The sequence below is a fragment of the Papio anubis genome, chromosome 5 (assembly GCF_008728515.1).
Source record: "Papio anubis isolate 15944 chromosome 5, Panubis1.0, whole genome shotgun sequence".
Taxonomy (NCBI): domain Eukaryota; kingdom Metazoa; phylum Chordata; class Mammalia; order Primates; family Cercopithecidae; genus Papio; species Papio anubis.
This window is the reverse complement of record NC_044980.1, coordinates 165773759-165796170: the sequence shown is the minus strand read 5'-3', so window position 1 is coordinate 165796170 and position 22412 is coordinate 165773759. Positions and strand designations below refer to the sequence as shown.

Genomic DNA, 22412 nt, shown 5'->3' with positions numbered 1-22412 from the left:
ATAAGACACATGTGTGCACAATCTGCAGTGAATGTCTTTTGGGGCCAGGAATTGTTTAAGGATGATATACAGCCTACAAAATATCTGTGCTTGCGTGTGTGTGTGTGTGTGTGTGTGTTTGTATTTAGAATCCACTCATGAAGCTAGTCTGAGATGTGCAGCTAGGTTTTTATAACTTGGTGCCATGATGATCTGCCACTTTATAACTGAGGCCGTAACTCTTGACATCCTCTGCTCAAACACCTCTAACAGAATGCTGGTGCCTGGCCCAGCTTTTCCTGAAGCACCTCTGCTGTCAGCTGCAGGAAATCTCAGTGCCCAGGGCCCTGGGGGTGGCAGCATTTGGAAACGCCATGGCAGGCCTGGTCTGACGACAGCTAGCTACACTTGCTGCTTTATATTCTCTTTGCATTCTCAAGTTGACTCTATGAGGACCCATATGGACTATCTCCTCCATTTTACAGATGGGAAAACTGAGGTTTAGCAACATATGGTAACTTGCCAATGGTCCTGCGGTCCATTAGCAGTGGAGCCAAATCTCAAAACCAAGTGTTTGAGCCAAGGGTCAAAGTCCATGTTCTTTCCATTTTCCCTTCAGCCTCCACACTGCCCCTCCCAAGTCCTCTGGGGCTATAAATAGTGGGGGAGGCTGGGATTTCAAGCTTGAGGTCAGCCAGGCCTGTAGCACAAAAGACACAGCACCTCTAGGGCTGGCCTAGCCTGGGCCCTCTCCCTCCGGCCTGGACAGAACTCGGGCTCACAGTCTCAGCTTCTCACTAGCTTCTCCCTCCTTGGTTATACTTAGCTCTGGACATCAGAGAGAAAGGCATGTGCCAGCCCGAATCACTGCACACCCCCAGGCCTGGCCAGGCTGCTGTGGTGGAGAAAGGCATCTCTCAACCTTTTCAGATGTTGGTATGAGCCACTTCCAGCAAGGGCTGTTTTCTGTTCTGTTTCTGTTTTTTGTTGTTGTTGTTGTTGTTGTTGTTGTTTTAATACAGACAGGGTCTTGCTATGTTGCCCAGCTGGTCTTGAACTCCTAGGCTCAAGTGATCATCCTGCCTCAGCCTCCCAAAATGCTGGGATTAGAGGTATCACTCACCACACCTGGTTGAACAGGGGCTGTTGGACCCTCCTTCCTGATAGTCTGGAAGATTTTATTTCTGTGCCTCCTTCTGTTCCTCCTTGAGGGAGGAACCACGTCAGGTTTACCAATGTATTTGTAATGTTCAGCAGTGTCTGTAACACCCTGTGTGTGGCAGTTATTTAATAGTTCCTTGTTGTTGGGCGGCGACAGAAAGAAAATAATAATGATAATTCTTTGTTGAATGAATGAATAAATAATCTAAGTTCATGTCCTAGAAATCCAGACATCAAGAAAAGAGGGCCGGGCTTGGTGGCTCACACCTGTAATCCCAGCACTTTGGGAGGCCAAGACGGGTGGATCACCTGAGGTCAGGTGTTTGAGATCAGCCTGGCCAACATGGAGAAACCCTATCTCTACTATAAAAATACAAAAATTAGCAGGGTGTGGTGGTGCATGCCTGTAATCCCAGCTACTTGGGGGGCTGAGGCAAGAGAATCTCTTGAACCCAGGAGGCAGAGACTGCAGTGACCCAGGATTGCACCATTGCACTCCTGCCTGGGCAACAGAGTAAGTCTCCATCTCAAAAAAAAAAAAAAAAAAAAAGAAAGAAAAAAGAGGAACACACATTCCCAGAGGGCTATCTTACAAAATCCAATACATTTTATTCTATTAAATAAAATCAAGTTTATTCAAGGAATGACCAGGAGTTTTCATCACCTTTCTTCCTACCTCTTCTCTCTTCACTCCACCAGATCTGGCATTTAAGGGCACGGTGGGAGAGGGAGACAGGAGAGGCATTGAGTTCTGGAGGTTGGACTTTAAGTGCCCCACAGAGTGGCCGCGGCCTCCCATAGTGCACGATGAGGGAAGGAGGCAGTTCCTATGTCCCCAGGGCGGCATCCCAATGACAGGTCTGCCTCCCATGGTTCTGTTCACCCTTTACAAGCCAACCACTTGCAGAAAAGTGGGGCACTATGTTCCATCCAACCTGCAGGCAAGTGGCACAAATGGAGGGGTGTGTGGCTCAGCTTGGCAGCCTAGAGCTCAGGAACCAGGATCCTGAAACAGGAGCTGAAAGGGCCAGAACTGGCACCTTTGGGATCTCACAAAAACGGAAAGAGCCGCTTTTTCACGATATAGAGGACCGTAGCAAGAAACAGAGCCAGCGCAAGGAAGATGAGAAGCTTGTCCGTCAGCTCCCGGCGATTGTATTTTGTGATAAGCTTCCGGCCCAGCTGGATGGTCCCTGACATGGACTTAAATTCTTCATTTGCATCCAGGATCGTTCGTGAAGAAGTGACTGAAACAAGAGAGGAAGGAGGCCCAACTCAGAGAGACTGCAGCTCAAGATCCAAAGACCTCACCCTGCTGGCTGGGACGCTGACAAAAACCAGCATTCTCGAGCGAGTTCCTCTGAGCTGGAATCAAAGCATGTGGAGACTAGCCAAGGAGCGGACAAGGAAAGGCTCCTCCCCAGGTCCCATCAGCTCGAGCGAGTGAGGCGGTTTGTTTGGGAGTCCTCGAACATGAATGTCACCAGGGAGAAGGGCAGAAGAGGCTTGCTCCTCCAGCCACCTCCTCAGCTCTCTGAAGCAGATGGACGCTGTTCAGGGGAACCACGAGCCACAAAACCAACCCGAGGCTCTTGGGCGGGCACTGTGAGGTCTGTGTTGGGGCAGCAGGCGAACGCACCAGAACCTTCCACCTGTGAGGTGTGGCCTCTAGGACATCTGCTGGCCAGACTGGCTCTTTGCAGGATCTCAAAAGGGCAAAGGTGTGCCAGGCTCTGCCTTAAGCCCTCACACATACCAGTCCCTCAGTCCAGGGACACTGGCTGTAGCTTTAAGAAGGTGACACCTAAGAAGAGGCCAACATTCCTTAAGGGATCATTGTGCCCAGAGTCAGATGTATTTCTGAATATGGGTATCTGGGCATGACGCTGAGGGTAGAAGGTGTACCTGGCGAGATTCTCTCACAAAACAGAGTGAGGCATCATCAGAACAGCCACTGAATAGAATACGTTGAGTGAAAAGGGAAAGTGTAAAGGAACACTGTGAAATGTTTCCATTTAGGTAAGAAACAGGGAGATAAAATAGTATTTCATTTGCTTAAGTTACAAAAGCTTGGAGGATCACAAGATATTTTTTTAAAAAGACACTGGTAACAGTGGTTGCCTCTGGGAAGTGGACCAGAGGGCTGGCAGGTATGGGTCAGCTGGAGGTCAGAACAGAGAGTGATCTTTTCTGTGCCCCTTTTGTACTGCCCAGAGCTGTGCTGGCCAATATGGCAGCCCCTAGACATGCAAGGCTGCTGTGCATATAAAAACGTGGCTAATCCAAATGGAGATGTCAGTGAGTGTCAAATCCACAAAATGTTTTTTTGTTTGTTTGTTTTTGAGATGCAGTCTCACTCTGTCATCCAGGCTGGAGTGTAGTGGCATGATCTTGGTTCATCACAACCTCCACCTCCCGGGTTCAAATGATTCTCCTGCCTCAGCCTCCCGAGTAGCTGGGATTACAGGCATGCACCACACGCCCAGCTAATTTTCTTCCTGTATTTTTAGTAGAGACGGGGTTTCACCATGTTGGCCAGGCTGGTCTCGAACTCCTGACCTCAGGTGATCCACCCGCCTCAGCCTCCCAAAGTGCTGTGATTACAGGTGTGAGCCACTGTGCCTTGCCAAAATCCACACAATGTTTCAAAGACTTAATATGAGAAAAAGGGCCGGGTGCAGTGGCTCATGCCTGTAATCCCAGCACTTTGGGAGACTGAGGCAGGCAGATCACGAGGTCAGGAGATCAAGACCATCCTGGCTAATATGGTGAAACCCGTCTCTACTAAAAATACAAAAAATTAGCTGGGCGTGGTGGCAGGTGCCTGTAGTCCCAGCTACTCGGGAGGCTGAGGCAGGAGAATGGCGTGAACCTGGGAGGCGGAGCTTGCAGTGAGCCGAGATGGCGCCACTGCACTCCAGCCTGGGTGGCAGAGCGAGACTCTGTCTCAAAAAAAAAAAAAAAAAGAGAAAAAGGAATGTAAAATATCTCAATAATTTTTAATATTAGTTGTATGTTGAAATTACAATATTTTACATAATGGATTAAATAAACTATCCTATTAAAATTAATTTCTTATGTTTCTTTTTACTTTTTAAAATGTGCCTACTAGAAAATTTAAAGTTCCATATGTGGCTCCTGTTATGTTTCTGCTGGCAGTCCTGGGCTCGAGTTTTTATCCTTCTCTATGTTGTATGTGTTACCTTTTCACAAAATTAAAAGCTAATAAGTAAATAAAATAAATTATCAGAGGAAACACAGCAGCGTTTTGAAAATGACAGATAAAAGGAGAAAAACAAACACAGAACAGGAATCCTTCTCTGCCCACTTTCTCCACGCCTGCCTGCTGCGATTTCAAAACCCTGAGATCTCGCTAAGTAAAAACCTAATAGGCCTTTCTTTTTAAACTTTATTACGGAGAATTTCGAACCATCACAAAGCAGACAGCATGATATCATGAAATGTCATGTGTCCACCACCCATAACTAAGGACCACCAACCTCTGAAATCCTGTCCCCCTCTCCCACAACTCCCAACTCCTGCAATTGTACAGCAAATTCCAGACACCATATTCCTAATAAGCTTTTGGTTTCAAAATTATGGTCCTAGCAGGCTTTTAAATCAAGCTGAATTTGTGAGGCATAAGGAAGGGGTTAAGAACTATATTCTTCTCTTTTCTTCAATAGCTATCGCTTCTACGAAATGGGCCCCGAGAACATAGGGACCCTCTCAACACCCCAGAAGCCACCAGCATTTGTGTCTCCTTCCCACTCTTAGCAGGGGGTATCCTGTCACCACACCACAGCATAAAAGCCCTGGACTCGGCTGGGCGCAGTGACTCACGCCTGTAATCCCAGCACTTTGGGAGGCCCAGGCGGGCGGATCACGAGGTCAGGAGATAGAGACCGTCCTGGCTAACTCGGTGAAACCCCGTCTCTACTAAAAATACAAAAAATTAGCCGGGCGTGGTGGCGGCGCCTGTGGTCCCAGCTACTCGGGAGGCTGAGGCAGGAGAATGGCGTGAACCCGGGGGGCGGAGCTTGCAGTGAGCCGAGATGGCGCCACTGCACTCCAGCCTGGGCGACAGAGCGAGACTCCGTCTCAAAAAAAAAAAAAAAAGCCCTGGACTCAGAGGCCAAGTTGTCTCCCTGCTCCCTCTCTCTCCAAGCACACACTGAGAGGAAGCCCCTGGCTGGTTCCGAGCCCAAATGTTCAGGTAAGTTGCAAACCCAAGGAGTGACCTTGGGGTCACCTGCTTGCTTTCCTTTTGCTTCTGCCTATTTGGCACACTGAAAAAAAAAAGTGGTTCAAAATCATAATTTCTAGGGGTGATCATGGTATTGTAGTTACGGGGTTGTTTCTGCTTTTTCCCCCAAAGAGTCCCTTATCTTTTAGAGAGCTGTACTGAGATATTTATGGACGATGTCTGGGATTTCCTTCAAAATAATCCAGATGGGGGACGGGCTGAGGGTAGAACTGAAATGAGACTGGCTAGGGTAATGGGCTCAGGGCTCAGGGGATTCAGGATACCATGCTTTCTACTTTTGTCCATGTGTGCAATTTTCCAAAAGTGTTTCAAGGAGTAAACACCCTTTTTCTGTTGTCTTATACCGAAGGACCCTGGAGAGGGCTGATGTCCTTCTGCGTCACAGAGGAGACACTCTGGGAAAACTATTGGAGGAAACCAGATGGCCTCAAGCAGCCTCTCCTGTAGCCTGTGATTCACATCTTTTAAAAGGAACTCATAGGAAAAACAACGTTGGGGAGTATAATTGTAAACTGAGGTCCTAGCAGTCCTACCAGCAGCCGATTCACCAAACATCTCTTAAAGCAACGATTCCCACACTTGCCAGGCCATATGGGTCCCCAGAGCCCTCACTGAAAATCAGGCTCCCAGGCCCCTTACCCAGCCCTGCCAACACCCTCTCTAGGAGAGGGGCTGGGGACCTCTGCTTTTCACATGGGCCCCTGCAAATGCTCCCCCTGAGGAAACATTGATGGGGGTGTGGGGTCTTCTAGTAAATAGAAATATGGGCCGGGCGCAGTATCTCATGCCTGTAATCCCAGCACTTTGGGAGGCTGAGGCGGGCAGATTACCTGAGGTTGGGAGTTCGAGACCAGCCTGACCAACATGGAGAAACCCTGTCTCTACTAAAAATACAGAATTAGCCGGGTGTAGTGGCGCATGCCTGTAATCCTAGCTACTCGGGAGGCTGAGGCAGGAGAATCGCTTGAACTCCAGCCTGGGCAACAAGAGAGAAACTCCATCTCAAAAAAAAAAGAGAGAAATACGAGCAGCACATCCCACTCTGGATAAGACCACGGTGTCAAGTCATCTCATGAGGGAGAAGCCACCCAAGTCAGTGAACTTCGTGTGGGCTGTGGTGGAGGAGCCCAGAGTGGAGGTGCTGGGACAAGGGCCCTAGAGCAGTGTCTCTGGGAGAAGCTTCCTGCTCCAGGCCCGGCTTTACCTAGAGACTGCATGGCCTCCTCGCTCTGCTGGACCTGCTGGGCCATCATCCTACTGATCCCCATGAGGCTCTCAGTGATGGTACTGGATGTCTGGGCCAGGCTCTCTTTGGTGGTTTTCCTAAAAGTTCAGAGGAAGAGAAAGGGGAGGAATGTCAACAAAAGCCTCCCTGCAAGAAGGCCCCATATCCAAATGAGATCTCATGTTTTACCTATCCAATTAGTATATATATTTTAAATGATCACATTCAATGCTGGAAAGGGTATGCTGAGACCCACACCCCTGTGGACTGCTAGTAGGAACATAAACCAGTGCTGCCTTCTGTAAAGCAATTTGCCAATTTAGGAGCCTTGGTAATGTTCATTCCTTTGACTCAATCATCTCATCCCTGGAAATCCCTCCAAAGGAGACATCCAAAATGCAGATAAAGCCTTATGTTCTAAGACGTACCCTGGTGTATTATTTATACTCCTGAAACATTAGAAATGCAAACACACATAGGGGATTGTATTAACATACAATCTACATACTATGTACTGTCAGAATTAGGCTTAAAAAGTTTTTTTTTAAATGAGCAACTCTTGTGCTGAAATAGCAGAATATGAATTTTTTGTATGGTACAATTTTGACTTTATAAGAAATGTAGAAGAAGTAAAAATGAGGGTGGGAATATACCAAAATGTTCATGAGTAATAAGATTCGATATTTTTGGCTGGGCACGGTGGCTCACGCCTGTAATCCTAGCACTTTGGGAGGCTGAGGTGGGTGGATCACCTGAGGTCAGGAGTTCAAGACCAGCCAGGCCAACATGGTGAAACCTCGTCTCTACTAAAAATACAAAAAATTAGCTGGGTGCAGTCGCGCGCAACTGTAATCCCAGCTACTCGGGAGGCTGAGGCAGGAGAATCGCTTGAACCCGGGAGGCAGAGGTTGCAGTGAGCCAAGATGGCGCCACTGCACTCCAGCCTGGGCTGTAAGAGTGAGACATCGTCTCAGGAAAAAAAAAAAAAAAAAAATTGATATTTTAATTTTGTAATTCATACTTTACCAATTTACTACAAAAAAGTATGCATTTCTTTCAAACTTAAAAAAAATTACTTATATAATCAAATTAAACCAAGCTGAAAACAAGAGGGGGTTTCCTACAGTGGGTTGTACACCTTGCCAATTGTTATCTATTATTATCAGAGCCCAGAAAAATAAAAGAATAGGTACCTTTGCCTTAAGAGATCTCCTCCCTGAAGAAGTTCTGCTTTCTCTAGATTGTCGATTGCAATTTTGCAGGTGAGATTAGCTTTCCTCCATGAGGTCTGATTGCTGGAATTGGAAGGTTCATGTGTGAGTGTGTCCACTCCACCAGGCCATAAGTCAGTTCAATTCACAGCACTTCCCACCAACAAAGGCCACCAGGGGGAAGGCCACCATGGGGGAAGGCCACCAGGCATGGCCTTCAGAGCCCATCCCAACTCCTGCCACTTCCTCCCCCTGGTCCCCCAGCAACTGTTCTTGCTCAGGTCCTGATACCCCTTGACCAGACCCTGAAGACCATCACGGGGAGGTTCTGTAGCTGTCCCTCTACCCCTGTCAGCCCAAGGGGCTGTGAACATGGCACTCCTCTGTGCACAGCTCCACAATGGCTGGACTCAGGGAGACATCCAAACTTCCCATCTGGGCACACAGGCTCTTCTTCTGTCCTGTTGCCTCTAAGGCTGTACTGCTATGGCCTGTGCATTAGTTGGTGCCATCCCTTGAGAACCATGACTTACTCATCTCCAGTATCTTGAACAACCATTTCTGGCCCTTCAGCTGCTGAGTTAATATAGTCTGTAGGAAATGAAAAATGGTGGCCAGGCACAGTGGTTCACGCCTGTGATCACAGCACTTTGGGAGGCCAAGGTAGGTGGATTGCTTGAGCCCAGGAGTTCGAGACCAGCCTGGGCAACATGGAGAAATCCCATCTCTACCAAAAATACAAAAAATTAGCCAGGCATGGTGGTGGTGCATGCCTGTAGTCCCAGTTACCCAGGAGGCAGAGGAGGGAAGATCACCTGAGCCTGGGAAGTGGAGGTTGCAGTGAGCCATGATGGTACCACTATACTCTAGCCTGGGTGAGAGAGTAAGACCTTGTCTCAAGAAAAAAAAAAAACCAAAAACACAAGAAGCCAATCTTTCAAAATATTTCTTCAAGGTTTGTTGTTCTTTCCGTACTACAGACCAATCATACTACAAACAGAAACATGATGGATTAGCAGAGCCCTGACTGACACAGCTGATCTACATTCGTCACTTGCGCTAACTTGTGGGTGATAATGGAAAGTTGGTGAACAGCTTCCTGGAGTTAGAAATATGACGGTTGACTGGGCGCAGTGGCTGACGCCTGTAATCCCACTTTGAGAGGCCAAGGCGGGTGGCTCACTTGAGGTCAGGAGTTCAAGACCAGCCTGGCCAACATGGTAAAACCCTGTCTCTACTAAAAATACAAAAATTAGCTGGACATGACGGCAAGTGCCTATAATCCCAGTTACTTGGGAGGCTGAGGCAGGAGAACCACTTGAACCTGGGAGGCAGAGGTTGCAGTGAGCCAAGATCGTGCCACTGTACTCTAACCTGGGCAATGACAGTGAGACTCCATCTCAAAAAAAAAAAAAAAGAAATGTGACAGTTGTTGATAGACTATGAAAAAGCTAACTGAGTCTAAGAATCAAACTCATACTTCAGAACTCTTATGTAGCCAGCTCAAACCAATCGTGCTAATCTCTGGAAATACTCAAAACTCAAAACACAGAGTACATGAACTGACAGGGTGGTTTTCTAATAGCACCTCTATGCTGAAGGTCTTAATGAGCACCTCTTCCGCCATCTCACACCTGCCACTTTAAAGAATCCATTACATCTGAAACGGTTTGCAAGGGGGTTCTGCAGGGCCCTGGGATCCAGAGATGAATGAGGGGTCTGTACCTCTCCTCTACCACCGCACATTCATTTGGGAAAAAGACAAGCAAACAGATACTCACTGTATGATGTGACAAGCATGATGACCCAAGCAAGCACAACTACTGTTTCAACTGCCAAAGTTTTTTGTTTTTTTTTCTTGGTTTTTTTTTTTTTTTTTTGAGACAGGGTCAGCCGGGCACGGTGGCTCACACCTGTAATCCCAGCACTTTGGGAGGCCGAGGCGGGCTGGATCACGAGGTCAGGAGGATCAAGACCTCCATGCTGGCTATCACGAAACTCGCCTCTACTAAAAATACAAAAAAAAATAGCCGGGTGTGGTGGTGGGCCCCTGCAGTCCCAGGTACTCACGAGGCTGAGGCAGGAGAATGGTGTGAACCCGGGAGGCGGAGCTTGCAGTGAGCTGAGACTGTGCCACTGCACTCCGACCTGGGCGACAGAGCAAGACTCTGTCTCAAAAAAAAAAAGAAAAGAGACAGGGTCTCGTTCTGTCTCCTAGGGCTAGAGTGCAGCAGAATGATCACGGCTCACTGTAGCCTTGACCTCCCAAGCCCATTGCCCTCCTGCCTTGGCCTCCCAAGTAGTTGAGACTATAGGCACACATCACCATGCCCCCAGCTAATTTTTTTTTTTTAATAGATGGGGTCTTGCTTTGTTGCCCAGGATGGTCTTAAACTCATGGGCTCAAGCAGTCCTCCTGCCTCGGCCCCCAAAGTGCTGGGATTATAGGTGTGAGCTACTGCACCCAGCCCCAAAGTATAGATTGACAGCTTTCTCTGTTCTGGCCTGTAATGCCACATCGTGGATGGCCATTCCCAGCTTTAAAACCCATGCTAAGCTGAGCGTGTCTGGCATAACTTACTCTACTTAATACAAGGGCTCCTCTGTACTCAGTGTTTATAATCTGAGTAGGCTTGGTGGCTCAGGAAAGCAAAAGCCATCATAACATAAAGTAATCGCAAAACAGCCAAGCCCTGGATCACTGCCCACCACTCATACAGCCCTCCCTCTGCTTACACTGGCCTCCCCGTGCCTGTGTTTTTGCCAATCGGTGTCCTCCTGACAGCTGACTGTTACATACACAGCTGCTTTCAGGGAAGATGATGCTGGCAAATTGCTCAAATCAGACGCAAAGCCACAAATACAGATCTGGCAGAGGCAGACCAGTGAACAAGAGACAAAGAGAAAACCCATACGAATGACGACTTAGCAGGGGTTTCAAAAGAGAATGATCTAGCCAGGCACAGTGGAGTGTGCCTGTAGTCCCGACTACTTGGGAAGCTGAGGTGAGAGGATCGCTTGAGCCTAGGAGTTCGAGGCTGCAGTCAGCTACGACTGCACTCCAGACTGCGCAACAGAGAGGGACCTCATTTCTAAAATTTAATTTTTTAAAAATAAATTTTTTTTTTTTTAAGATGGTGCCTCACTCTGTCACCCAGGCTGGAGTGAAGCGATCTCAGCTCACTGCAACCTCTGCCTCCCGGGTTCAAGCGATTCTCCTGCCTCAGCCTCCTGAGTAGCTGGGATTACAGGTGCCCACCACCACGTCTAGCTAATTTTTGTATTTTTAATAGAGACAGCGTTTCACCATGTTGGTCAAGCTGGTCTTGAACTCCTGACCTCGTGATCTGCCCACCTCTGCCTCCCAAAGTGCTGGGATTCCAGGCATGAGCCACCACACCCGGCCAAAAATGAATTTTTAAAAAAGAGAGAGAATGATTTGAATACCTCAAAGATAATTGGAAAAACCCTCTTTATGATTGCTACAAAAGTCAAATGTGAAGGGAAAGATATTGTTTCACGTTGTCTGACAATTTCATCAGAAAAGTTAAACCTCTCCCAATTCAATAACAAGAAATGGCATATAGCTATAATTATATAATCAAGGATTAGCACACACCTGCAATTACAACCTCAATGTTGGTTTTATCTTTTGATCTCAATTTTGTTTAATTTACGGTTTTTGTTGCTTTTTTTTTTTTTTTTTTTAGATAGCATCCCACTCAAAACCTTCTAAATTGTGGTCCACCTTAAGCAGGTTTTCTTTCTGTAGATTTTTTTTCTGATACCAATTATCCTTAGATAAAAAAATGACCCTGTATTACAAAAGCAATCATATTTTTTGGTTAAAAATACACAATACAGTATAATGTTAAATACGCTTTTGTAAACGATGCACAGCTCCACCTGCTCAGATAGGCCCTATTTATCCCTTCCCCACTCGCCCCCACTTGAGAATTACTGATTGGGAGAGAACATTCCACCCGTGTGCAATTGACGCAATCAGCCGGGTGCGGTGGCTCACACCTGTAATCCCAGCACTTCGGGAGGCTGAGGTGGGTGAATCACATTAAGCCAGTGTTAGAGACCAGCCTGGCCAACATAGCGAAACTCTGTCTCTACTAAAAATACAAAAATTAGCCAGGGGTGATGGCGGGTGCCTGTAATCCCAGCTACTCAGGAGGCTGAGGCAGAAGACTTGCTTGAACTCGGGAGGCACAGGGCGGAGTAAGCCAAGATCGGACCACTGCACTCCAACCTGGGCCATGGAGCGCGATACTGTCCCTCAAAAAAAAACACCAGTAAGTCAGGCAAATACACGTGCAAGGCTCACAGGGAACAAGTGAGCCAGCAGAGGCCGCTGGCGGGGGAGGCCCTGCCTACCTGAGCATCTGCTTTTTGTGATTCTCCACTTCCTGGAGGAGAAGTTGTTTCTCTGACTCTTTGTCTTGCTCTTTAGCCAGCTGCTCCAGGTCCTTTGAGGAAAAATAACTCCATGTTAAAATGATTTCAAAAGTCAACATGAAAACAGAAGAACATTTCTATTTCTGCCAAGGGCGTACAATAGCACTTGAAGCACCCTTTTAAAACAGAACACCTCAGAATGCTAGGTAACATATAACACACATCCTTTTAAATCCATAGCTAAGTCTGCAAGCAAGTAAGGAAAACCCCTATGGCCCAAAAGTGAGAAGGGAACAACAGCTGGAACAGTCAGCCTGGGAGTATGCACGGCTACCCTGGCGTCAGAGCTGCTGCTCCTGTCACCAAGGGCAGGCCCGAAACGAAAAGAAAAACAATGACGAAATACAAGCACACTGATCCCACACTTAGATGTCATTAAAATATCAAACTGCTGTTCATTTCCAGATACTCGCAATTGCTGTGCCTATTTCATTAAAGACGAGTAATAGGCAGTTTGAGCACTTGAAGGTTTGAAAGCTCATGTAGGGACAGAAAAATGAAGCCTTGGGCCATCTGAGGCTGAGGTTGGGAAGATGAACCGAGATCACCACAAATCCAAAACCCATGAAAGGTTATAGACACAGGAAAATAGTCTAGAAAAATGTACATCTACCAGCACAGAGTGAAAACATGGATGCCTGCCCTTTTTTTGCTATGACTTCCAAATAGAGGGGTTAAAAAAAAATCTCCCCTGAGAATTTATAACCAACCAGGGAGCTGCTCCTCCCACTGATCTAGGGTTCAATTTATCTTCCCTGAGTGGTTCATGAAACTCCATGAAGAGAAATTAACATAAAAAGTGTTCTCGGTTGGGCATGGTGGCTCACGCCTGTAATCCCAGCAATTTGGGAGGCTAAGGTGGGCAGATCATGAGGCCAGGAGATCGAGACCATCCTGGCTAACACGGTGGAATCCCATCTCAACTAAAAAAACAAAAAACTAGCTGGGCGTGGTGGTGGACACCTGTAGTCCCAGCTACTGGGGAGGCTGAGGCAGGAGAATGGCGTGAATCCCGGAGGCGGAGCTTGCAGTGAGCCGAGACTGCGCCACTGCACTCCAGCCTGGGCAACAGATAGAGACTCAAAAAAAAAAAAAAAAAAAAAAAAAGTGTTCTCAGACTTGTGATCATCCCGGGAGACCTGGCGGGAAGCTAATGCAAAAACCTCTGTAGAGACTTGGCCTCGACCCAGCCACACAAAGTCCCTCAGATGAGGTCTGCTGAAGATGAGTGCTCACAGTCCAAAATAACCAAATGCCGAGGAAATAAACTACCATAAGTGAGGGTCAGCAGACATACCCAGAAGTATTAAACTCCAAGAACTTCAGATAAGAGAACCATCAGAGGGACTATAATTAAAGATAGCATTACACCATTCACATTTTTTGGTTTACAAATTAAAACAGGTTCTAGCTTCAATCACGCTATTGATCTGAAATACCAATGTATTTGCTCAATTATACTAATTTACTTATTTACGTATCAATTTGCACATGCTGGTTTGGAACAAGTTTGTGTATCCACCATTTCAATAGCTCATAGATGACTTTCAATTTATGCCCCCAAATATTGCTGAGGTAGAGAATAAAAGAAATAATCAACTGTGAATTGGAAAAGTTTAGCAAATGTCATCAATTATTTTCATAATTATTTGTTTAAAATCTGTATTTCCTATTAGAATGTAAATTATACAGGCCGGGTGTGGTGGCTATGCCTATAACCCCAGCACTTTGGGAGGCGGAGGCGGGTGGATCAGGAGGTCAGGAGATTGAGACCATTCTAGCTAACACAGTGAAACCCCGTCTCCACTAAAAATACAAAAAGAAATTAGCCAGGCGTGGTGGCAGGCGCCTATAGTTCCAGCTACTCGGGAGGCTAAGGCAGGAGAATGGCGTGAACCCGGGAGGCGGAGATTGCAGTGAGCCTAGATCATGCCACTGCACTCCAGCCTGGGCAACAGAACGAGACTCCATCTCAAAAAAAAAAAAAAAAAAAAAGAATGTAAATTTTATGAATAAGCAGAGCTGTATCTCGCATTATTCACTACATATATTCCTTGTGCCCAGCACATACTGGGCACTGAGTCATTGAATGGAAGAACGAATGCATGGGAAAAAGGGAGAGATTAAAAAGGGGGAGAAATGTACAATTTACTCATGAAAGATTGCCTGGAAGTTCTGTCAAAGAGAACCAGTGATAGTTCGGGAGAAAGGAATGGCGGGGTCGAGTAGTTCTCAAATTCCAGTTTGAGAGCTATATGTACAAAGACAAACACACAGATACTTACACACAGTCAATGCCCAAGATTTACCATGTGCCAAACACACGATTTTGAGGATATGAGGCCAGTTCTCTAGTATCACACAATCTTGTTTGAAACACACAAAAAAGACATTCAAATAAAAGCTAAAAATGGCAAACAAACAGGAATCTTGTATTTATTTCCAGGTATAAAAAGAGTATGTAAATACTTAAGAAATGCAGATTGAAACTGGGATGGGGTTATTCATTTACCGGCCATGTGCTTATTAGGTCCCTACTAGGTGCCATCATAAATATGTAAATGTAAACGTATTCCTGAGGTCATTTTAATTAGTGAAGGAAATAAACACTGGGTGAGCACCCAGATATTTAAAAAGAACATAAAAATACTCATACTGAAGGTAACAGGTATAGTTGGAGAGTTGAAGTCATGCCGAGTTGAAGAAAAGTCTGTCAAGGAATAAGTTAGCTTAAAAAAAAAGTGGAAGCAGTTCAAATGAATGCCCTTTGATAGAGAACTGGCTTAAAAAAAAAAAATGACAGCTATTTAGAAAAGAATGAGGGGCCAAGAACGGTGACTCACGCCTGTAATCCCAGCACTTTGGGAGGCCACGGTGGGCAATTGCTCAAGTCCAGGAGTCCAAGTCCAGCCTGAGCAACATGGCAAAACCCTATCTCTATAAAAAATACACAAATTAGCTGGCGGAGGGAGGTGGCGCGCGACTGCAGTCCCAGCTATTTGGGGGACTGAGGCAGGAAGAAAATCGCTTGAGCCTGGAAAGTCAAGGCTGTGGTGAGCTGAGATTGTACCACTGCACTCTGGACTGGGTGACAGCCCAAGACCCTGTCTCAAAAAAAAAAGAAAACGAAAAAGAAAAATGAGGACAGTCTCTAATTACTGAAATGGAAAGATTTCCAATATACGTATAATATACGTATAATAAAATTATACTTAATGGCCAGGCGCGGTGGCTCACGCCTGTAATCCCAGCACTTTGGGAGGCTGAGGCAGGCGGATCACAAGGTCAGGAGATTGAGACCAGCCTGGCTAACACAGTGAAACCCCGTCTCTACTAAAAATCTGAAAAATTAGCCAGGCGTGGTGGCATGCACCTGTAATCCCGGTTACTCAGGAGGCTGAGGCAGCAGAATGGCATGAATCCGGGAGGCGGAGCTTGCAGTGACCCGAGATCGCGCCACTGCACTCTAGCCTGGGCGACAGAGTGAGACTCCATCTCAAAAAAAAAAAAAAAAAGAAAAGAAAAGAAATTTAAAAAAAGAAATTTGTCTTTTTAAATATTTGGGTAGAGAAACTTGAGTGATATATAAGTAACAAAAGTGACTACCTGTTTGGAAGAGGGGAACAGAAAACAAAACTGGGGCATAACTGAGACTTTTCACTGAATGTTGATATATACAAATACAGACACATATATAAAACATGTAAAAGGAACATCCTTTCAAAAATAAAAAATTAAGATGATTAAATCAGTACTGAAGATGGAGGCAGGAAGAGGTCAGCTAGGTATGGTGACTTTGCTGAAATTCTATAATTAACTCCAATAGCAAACATTGCACATTTTCAAAATTGCTCTTGAAAATCTCTTAGGTAGGCAAAACACAAGACACAGACATCCTGTTTCTCAGAGGTCCAATTGGCCAGCTTTTCTACCAGCTTTAGAACAGACTGTCTACCTCTGTTAAACAAAAACAGAGTTGCTAGTGGGCTTTGGGGGCCATGTTATATGAAAAGCACAATTTTTTTTTTTTTTTTTTTTTGAGACAGGGTCTTGCTCTGTCACCGAGGCTGGAGTGCAGTGGCACAATCTCGGCTCAGTGCAGCCTCCAGCTCCCAGGTTCAAGCAATTCTCATGCCTCAGCCACCCAAACAACTGGGATTACAGGCACGGGTCACCATGCCCAGCTAATTTTTGTATTTTTAGCAGATACGGAGGTTCACCATGTTGACTAGGTTGGTCTTGAACTCCTGGCCTCAAGTGATCCACTTGCCTTGGTCTCCCAAAGTGCTGGGATTACAGGAGTGAGCCACTGTGCTGGCCAAAAAAGCACAAGTCTTTAGACCTGATATAGTCTGAATATTTGTCCCTGCCCAAATCTCATGCTGAATGGTAATCCCCAGTGTTGGAGGTAGGGCTTGGTGGGAGGTGTCTGGATCATGGGGATGGATCCCTCATGAATGGCATAAGCCATCCTCTTAATGATAAGTGAGCTCTCACTCAATCTCTCTCTCTCTTGCTCCTGCTTTTGTCATGTGACATGCCTGCTCCCTCTTTGCCTTCTGCCATGACTGGAAGCTTCTTGAAGCCTCCCCAGAAGCAGATGCTGCTATGCTTCCCATACAGCCCACAGAACCATAAGCCAGCTTAACTCATTTTTTAAAATAAATTACCAGCCTCAGGTATTTCTTTATAGCAACACAAGAAAGGCCCAATACAAAACCCCAATACCACAAGACCAGGTGCCACAAGACCTATCCAGGGATGGTGATATGGGTTGGCTGTGTCCCCACCCAAATCTCATCTTGAATTGTAACTCTCACAATTCCCACATGTCATGGGAGGAACCTGGTGCGAGGTGACTGACTTATAGACGTGGGTCTTTCCTGCACTATTCTCATGATAGTGAATGAGTCTCATGAGATCTGATGGTTTTAAAAACAGGAGTTTCCCTGCACAAGCTCTCTCTTTGCCTGCCACCATCCATGTAAGACGTGACTTGCTCCTCTTTGCCTTCTGCCATGATCGTGAGGCCTCCCGAGCCATGTCAGAAGTCCACTAAACTTCTTTTTCTTCCCAGTCTCAGGTATGTCTTTATCAGCAGCATGAAAACAGACTAATACAGATGGGCAGATCCATGATACCCACCTCACCCTCACTGAAGGCACAGCAGTGGAAACATCTCCACTATTCAAACTGCTACTTCTAAGAGACCTCCAGAAGTCTAGAGGAGCAAGCATGTTTCCACACTCAGAGTACCTCCTGACTCTCCTGGATCCCATTAGGGCAGAGTAAGTGCTAGTTCTCTGCCAACCCAACATTAGGTCCTGTGGCTGTGGTGAGAACAATCCCAGGAGAAAACTCAGGAAACTCAGGGATAAAAATGGAGAACCTAGGATATCAGACTGAAATTACTAGAAAACCCTCAGGAAATAAAGAAGGAAGAAGAAACCAAGAAACCAGAAAAACCATCAGAACAGTAATCAACCCTTGGAGTGACCAGGAGATCCAGAGTTTCTTAAAAGAATGCAATTATCTCAAATTTAAAGAACTGAGGAAGAAGAATCATGAACAATATAAAGCAACTGCCTAGTGTTTCAAGTAGAGGGGCATGAAGAGGAGCTGGCAGGAATGTCTCCAGATAATGACAAGTTTGCAGGACTTTTACTGGACTACTCATGAGGCCAACTAGAGGCCAAGGAGCCAACCCTGTTCCTGTCCTCATGGAGAGGGCCTACACAGGATTCCAGGATACAGATGGACAACATCTTTTTAGGTGTACAGACGCAGTCATCCTTCCAACTCCTGAGTTCCAGCTCTAGGCCTGTGCCATCCCTGTTTACTTTGAGGGGCTGCTGTGGGCCCCTCTACCTATGAGCTGCATGCAGGATCCTTGGATGCCCAGAGGGGAGCCTTGAAACATGAGCCCTCCATAGTCAGCTCTATACCTGTTTCCTGGCTTTTTCTCAGCATCCCCTAGACCCACAAAACAGTGGTCTTTGTCGTCTGATTCTGATCTAGATCCTGAACTTGGAAACAATTAGAACCCAAATCCCAATTCTGTCTGAAGGCAACACAATAGTCTGGGCTTATGCCTGTAATCCCAGCACTTTCAGAGGCTGAGGCAGGAGGATTGCTTGAGCCCAGGAGCTTAAGACCAGCCCAATGGCCGGGCGCGGTGGCTCAAGCCTGTAATCCCAGCACTTTGGGAGGCCGAGACGGGCGGATCACGAGGTCAGGAGATCGAGACCATCCTGGCTGACACGGTGAAACCCCGCCTCTACTAAAAATACAAAACTGGGCGAGGTGGCGGGCCTGTAGTCCTAAGCTACTGGGAGGCTGAGGTGAGAATGGCTGAACTCCGGGAGGCGAGCTTGCAGTGAGCTGAGATCCGCCACTGCACTCCAGCCTGGCGAAGGATGCAGACTCGCCCCAAAAAAAAAAAAAAAGAAGACCAGCCCAAGCAACATAGTGAGACTCTATCTCTATTTAAAAAAAAAAAAAAAAAAAATTGGTCTTTTTTTGAGACAGAGTCTTGCTCTGTCACCCAGGCTAGAGTGCAGTGGCATGATCTCAGCTCACTTCAACCTCTGCCTCCTGGGTTCAAGTGATTCTCCTGCCTCAGCCTCCCAAGTAGCTGGGATTACAGGCGTGTGCCACCATGCCCAGCTAATTTTTGCATTTTTAGTAGAGATGGGGTTTTGCCATGTTGGCCAGGCTGTTCTCAAACTACTGGCCTCATTTTCATTTTCAAAAATGAAAGCAACAGAATAACATGATCTATACAGTGGTGCACAACCCTTTGCCCAGCCCAGTGTAATAAGAATAAAACATGAAATAAATAAAACAAACAAACGAAACTGCTACTTGTCACCCTCTAGTGTTTTCTGAGACAGCACATGTACCACAGTTGAATTCAGGCATATTGAATGTGTACATGATGTGACTGGTGACTACTGAAATAAGGAAGATGCTGAGCAAAGTAACAGCATTAAAAAAAAAAAACAAAAACCCAGGAGTGTGATGGATTGAGGTAGTGAATGAATGAATAGGGTAGAAATAAGGTAGAGAAGAGAAAGTATTTGAAGTGGCCCCAGGGTTTCAAAAATTCCAAGGATAATGGTGTTCCTGCCATCCACTTGTTGACACAGCTGGCAGTGTTCTGCACGCAAAAGTTTCTCGTTTTTACCTGGACAGCAGGTTAGTACAGAGTCACCCTCACTGTCTTAAGTGTTTACTGCTCCCATCAGCTGGTGTTTGAAGAACCCAGACGGCTCTCAAGCAGAGGATACACCCAGGACTGAGCCCCCTTCATTGATAGATACTCAGCATCTCAGTTCTGAGAATACCCACCTGTATTCTGTGACGCAACTGTTGAAATTTCTCTTTTACTTTAGTATTCAGTTCAGTAAGAGCACTTAAGGGTCCTGAACAATCACGGATATCCTAGGAGACATTGAACAGATGAAAGGCCTTTCTTAAGGCAATGAAATGAAATGACACCATCCATACAGTGAGAGAGTTGGTTTAGACCAACTAATATTAATGTACTGATACTGACTATAATTCATCCTGATCTTTGCTGTTTACCTCTGCAACACAAGCAAAAACATTATCATTGGCATTTTTCTCATTCCTCTTTAGATTAATGTTGAATTAATATAAAAGCCTAGAAAGAAACACAACTGCTTTGACCTAATTTTTAGTGCCTAAATTTTAACAAAACATTACCTGGCCGTATGAAAAAGCTTAAAACAGCTTATATGCCCAACAAGAATGGACATGCGAAAGTTATACTATAACTTTAGAACCTTAGATCCTTTCAACTTGTAAGATGAGGATGTTTAAAGATCTGGCCTCATATGATGAGATTAACTTTTTCAGTGTGATTTTACAAACCGTCAGTGATAAGTTAGAGTGTTTATATAAACATGTTTAAGGGCAGATTTAGAATCTGTTGCTGGACATTCAGAATTACTGGTGCCAGTTTTCAGAGCAGGCTCTGGAGACAGACCATGTGGATTCGAATCCTGGCTGTAGCAACTTATTAGCTGTGTAAAGTTACCTGGAAAGTTATTTAAATTCTCTGTGTCTCAGTTTCCTCATCACAACCCTACTTACCTCAGAGAACATCATAGATTATGTGTGTATGTAAAGCACTTAGCAGAGCTGCTGGAACACAGTAAGGGTGCAATACATCCAGCTATAATCAATCTTTCTCATCAGCAATCACAAGAACCCAAATGTTAGAAAGAGTACAGAAGGGTGCCTAAGCAATTTAGATTATGTGAAAATGTGATTTCATTTGTATGAAACCTAAGTTTATTTTTCTATAACTGGCCCAGAAGTTTTGTAATGTATACATCAGAGAAGTGAAGTTCGAGAAGTTTTAAATATCTGCATCAAATTTCACTTTTTCTCTGGTTATTAATTTAATCACACTTCTTTGCACCGTATTTGTTTATTCTGCATCTAATTTGGCTTATTCTGCATCTGGTTTATCTGGGGAGCCCTACTTTCCTGCACTTTTTGCCACCCCTCGTTACAAACTCTGAGTCTACATCTAATGTTTAGTGACTTTGTTGAAAATGATTTGCTTTAAAAACCAAGGTTTAGGCGGGGCGCAGTGGTTCACACCTGTAATCTCAGCACTTTGGGAGGCCGAGGCGGGCAAATCACGAAGTCAGGAGATCAAGGCCATCCTGGCTAACACGGCGAAACCCTGTCTCTACTAAACAAAATACAAAAATGAGCTGGGCGTGGTGGCGGGCGCCTGTAGTCCCAGCTACTCGGGAGGCTGAGGCAGGAGAATGCCATGAAGCCGGGAGGCAGAGCTTGCAGTGAGTAGATCGCGCCACTGCGCTCCAGCCTGAGCGACAGAGCGAGACTCCGTCTCAAAAACAAACAAAAACGAAAAACAAAACAAAACAAAACAAAAAAACAAGGTTTAAAACTCTTGGTTTCTTTTTGCTAAACTCATGGAACCGTGTCTACATTCCTAATTCTTGTCTACGTCAACTCGTTTATTTTACCTCTACCCTTAAATGGCTTAAGGCGAAAACACCTCATTTCCTCTCTGTTCAAACGGGGTAACACTCTAAGGTGTTATTCCTAGGTTGACTTTCCCAGTCCAGGTCCCAGTTTTGCCATTGACCCAGGCCTGCCTTCTAACCTAGGCCTTGGCGCCGTACTCGATTTCCTCAAGCATATAAATCACAACTACGGTCCAGGTTACATTCGTTTCACCTGGTGCCTCCCGAGCCAGGTGCCCTTGGATGCCAGGGGAGCTGGCCAGCAGGGGGCGGGGCTAGCTGCCTACCGGGCGCTACCAGAGAATGGGGAAGCAGCGTCAGAGGGCGGGGCCAAACAGGGTGGCAGGTATGTTGTGAGGAGGTCAGGGGCGGGGCGACGACCAGGACTGCAAGTGGAAGTGGCAAAGCCGAGCCTCGAAGCAGTAGCTGGGTCAGGGGCGGAGAACAGTTGGGTGCTCTGGAGATGGGCGATCCGGCGGCACCCGGAAAAAGGATCAAGGCCAGCAGTCACGGGGACACAACCAAATGGGGACCAGGGCGGGTAGCCGGTCATGGGGCGGAGCCGGTGGCCTGGGAAACCAAGTGGGGAAAGTTCGGGAGTGACACTACCGAGCTCACAGACCAGCAGAGCTTGGGTTAGGGCTGCTGGAGCCTGGCAGGGGTCCCGGGATCAGTACCTGAATAAGCGCCTTCACCTCCAGGTCAAATTTAACAATCTCTTGGTTACAGATCCGGACGTGGACATCTTGGGGAGCCGCCATGTTGGGGACGCCGGTTACGGGCGGCGGCAGGGCCCAAGTTCAAACGCGTTTTCGCACCGCCTTCTCTCCCTCCCCGCCCAGTCTCGGGGCAGCGCCCCCTAGAGACCGGCGAAAATGGCAAGCTTGGGTCCCTGCCGCAGAGTTGGGACTTTCCCTGACACGTGTAGGGAAATCAGCCTCTCCTCTTGGTATGGCCTTAATACCATGGAGAGGAAGAGAAGAGGGAATATCAATAATGCTTCACAGTGGTCTCTTTCCATCTTCCTTCTGTCAGGCATTCTAATAACTATATATTTTTTGCATAGAAAAAAAAGA

General features: G+C 46.2%; 1 protein-coding gene across 1 annotated transcript; it reads right to left on the bottom strand.

The window, feature by feature from the left end:
* Window positions 1-1725: 1725 nt before the first annotated feature.
* On the bottom strand, window positions 1726-22138 carry BNIP1 (BCL2 interacting protein 1). Its single transcript, XM_003900529.3, has 6 exons — window positions 22014-22138; window positions 19658-19750; window positions 12227-12318; window positions 7826-7927; window positions 6612-6730; window positions 1726-2387 (listed from the first exon to the last, which is right to left on the bottom strand). The coding sequence occupies exons 1-6, from the start codon at window positions 22095-22097 to the stop codon at window positions 2191-2193; spliced, it is 687 nt and encodes a 228-aa protein (XP_003900578.1). The 5' UTR covers window positions 22098-22138; the 3' UTR covers window positions 1726-2190.
* Window positions 22139-22412: the final 274 nt, after the last annotated feature.

Bases quoted from the DNA above. Each gene is read 5' to 3' on its own strand.
- BNIP1 (XM_003900529.3), bottom strand. From the start codon at position 22,097: ATGGCGGCTCCCCAAGATGTCCACGTCCGGATCTGTAACCAAGAGATT. The intron at 12,319-19,657 runs GTGGGTATTCTC...TTTTCCTCAAAG, and splicing joins AGTTGCGTCACAGAATACAG to GACCTGGAGCAGCTGGCTAA. The intron at 6,731-7,825 runs GTACCTATTCTT...CTGAACTTTTAG, and splicing joins GGAGATCTCTTAAGGCAAAG to GAAAACCACCAAAGAGAGCC.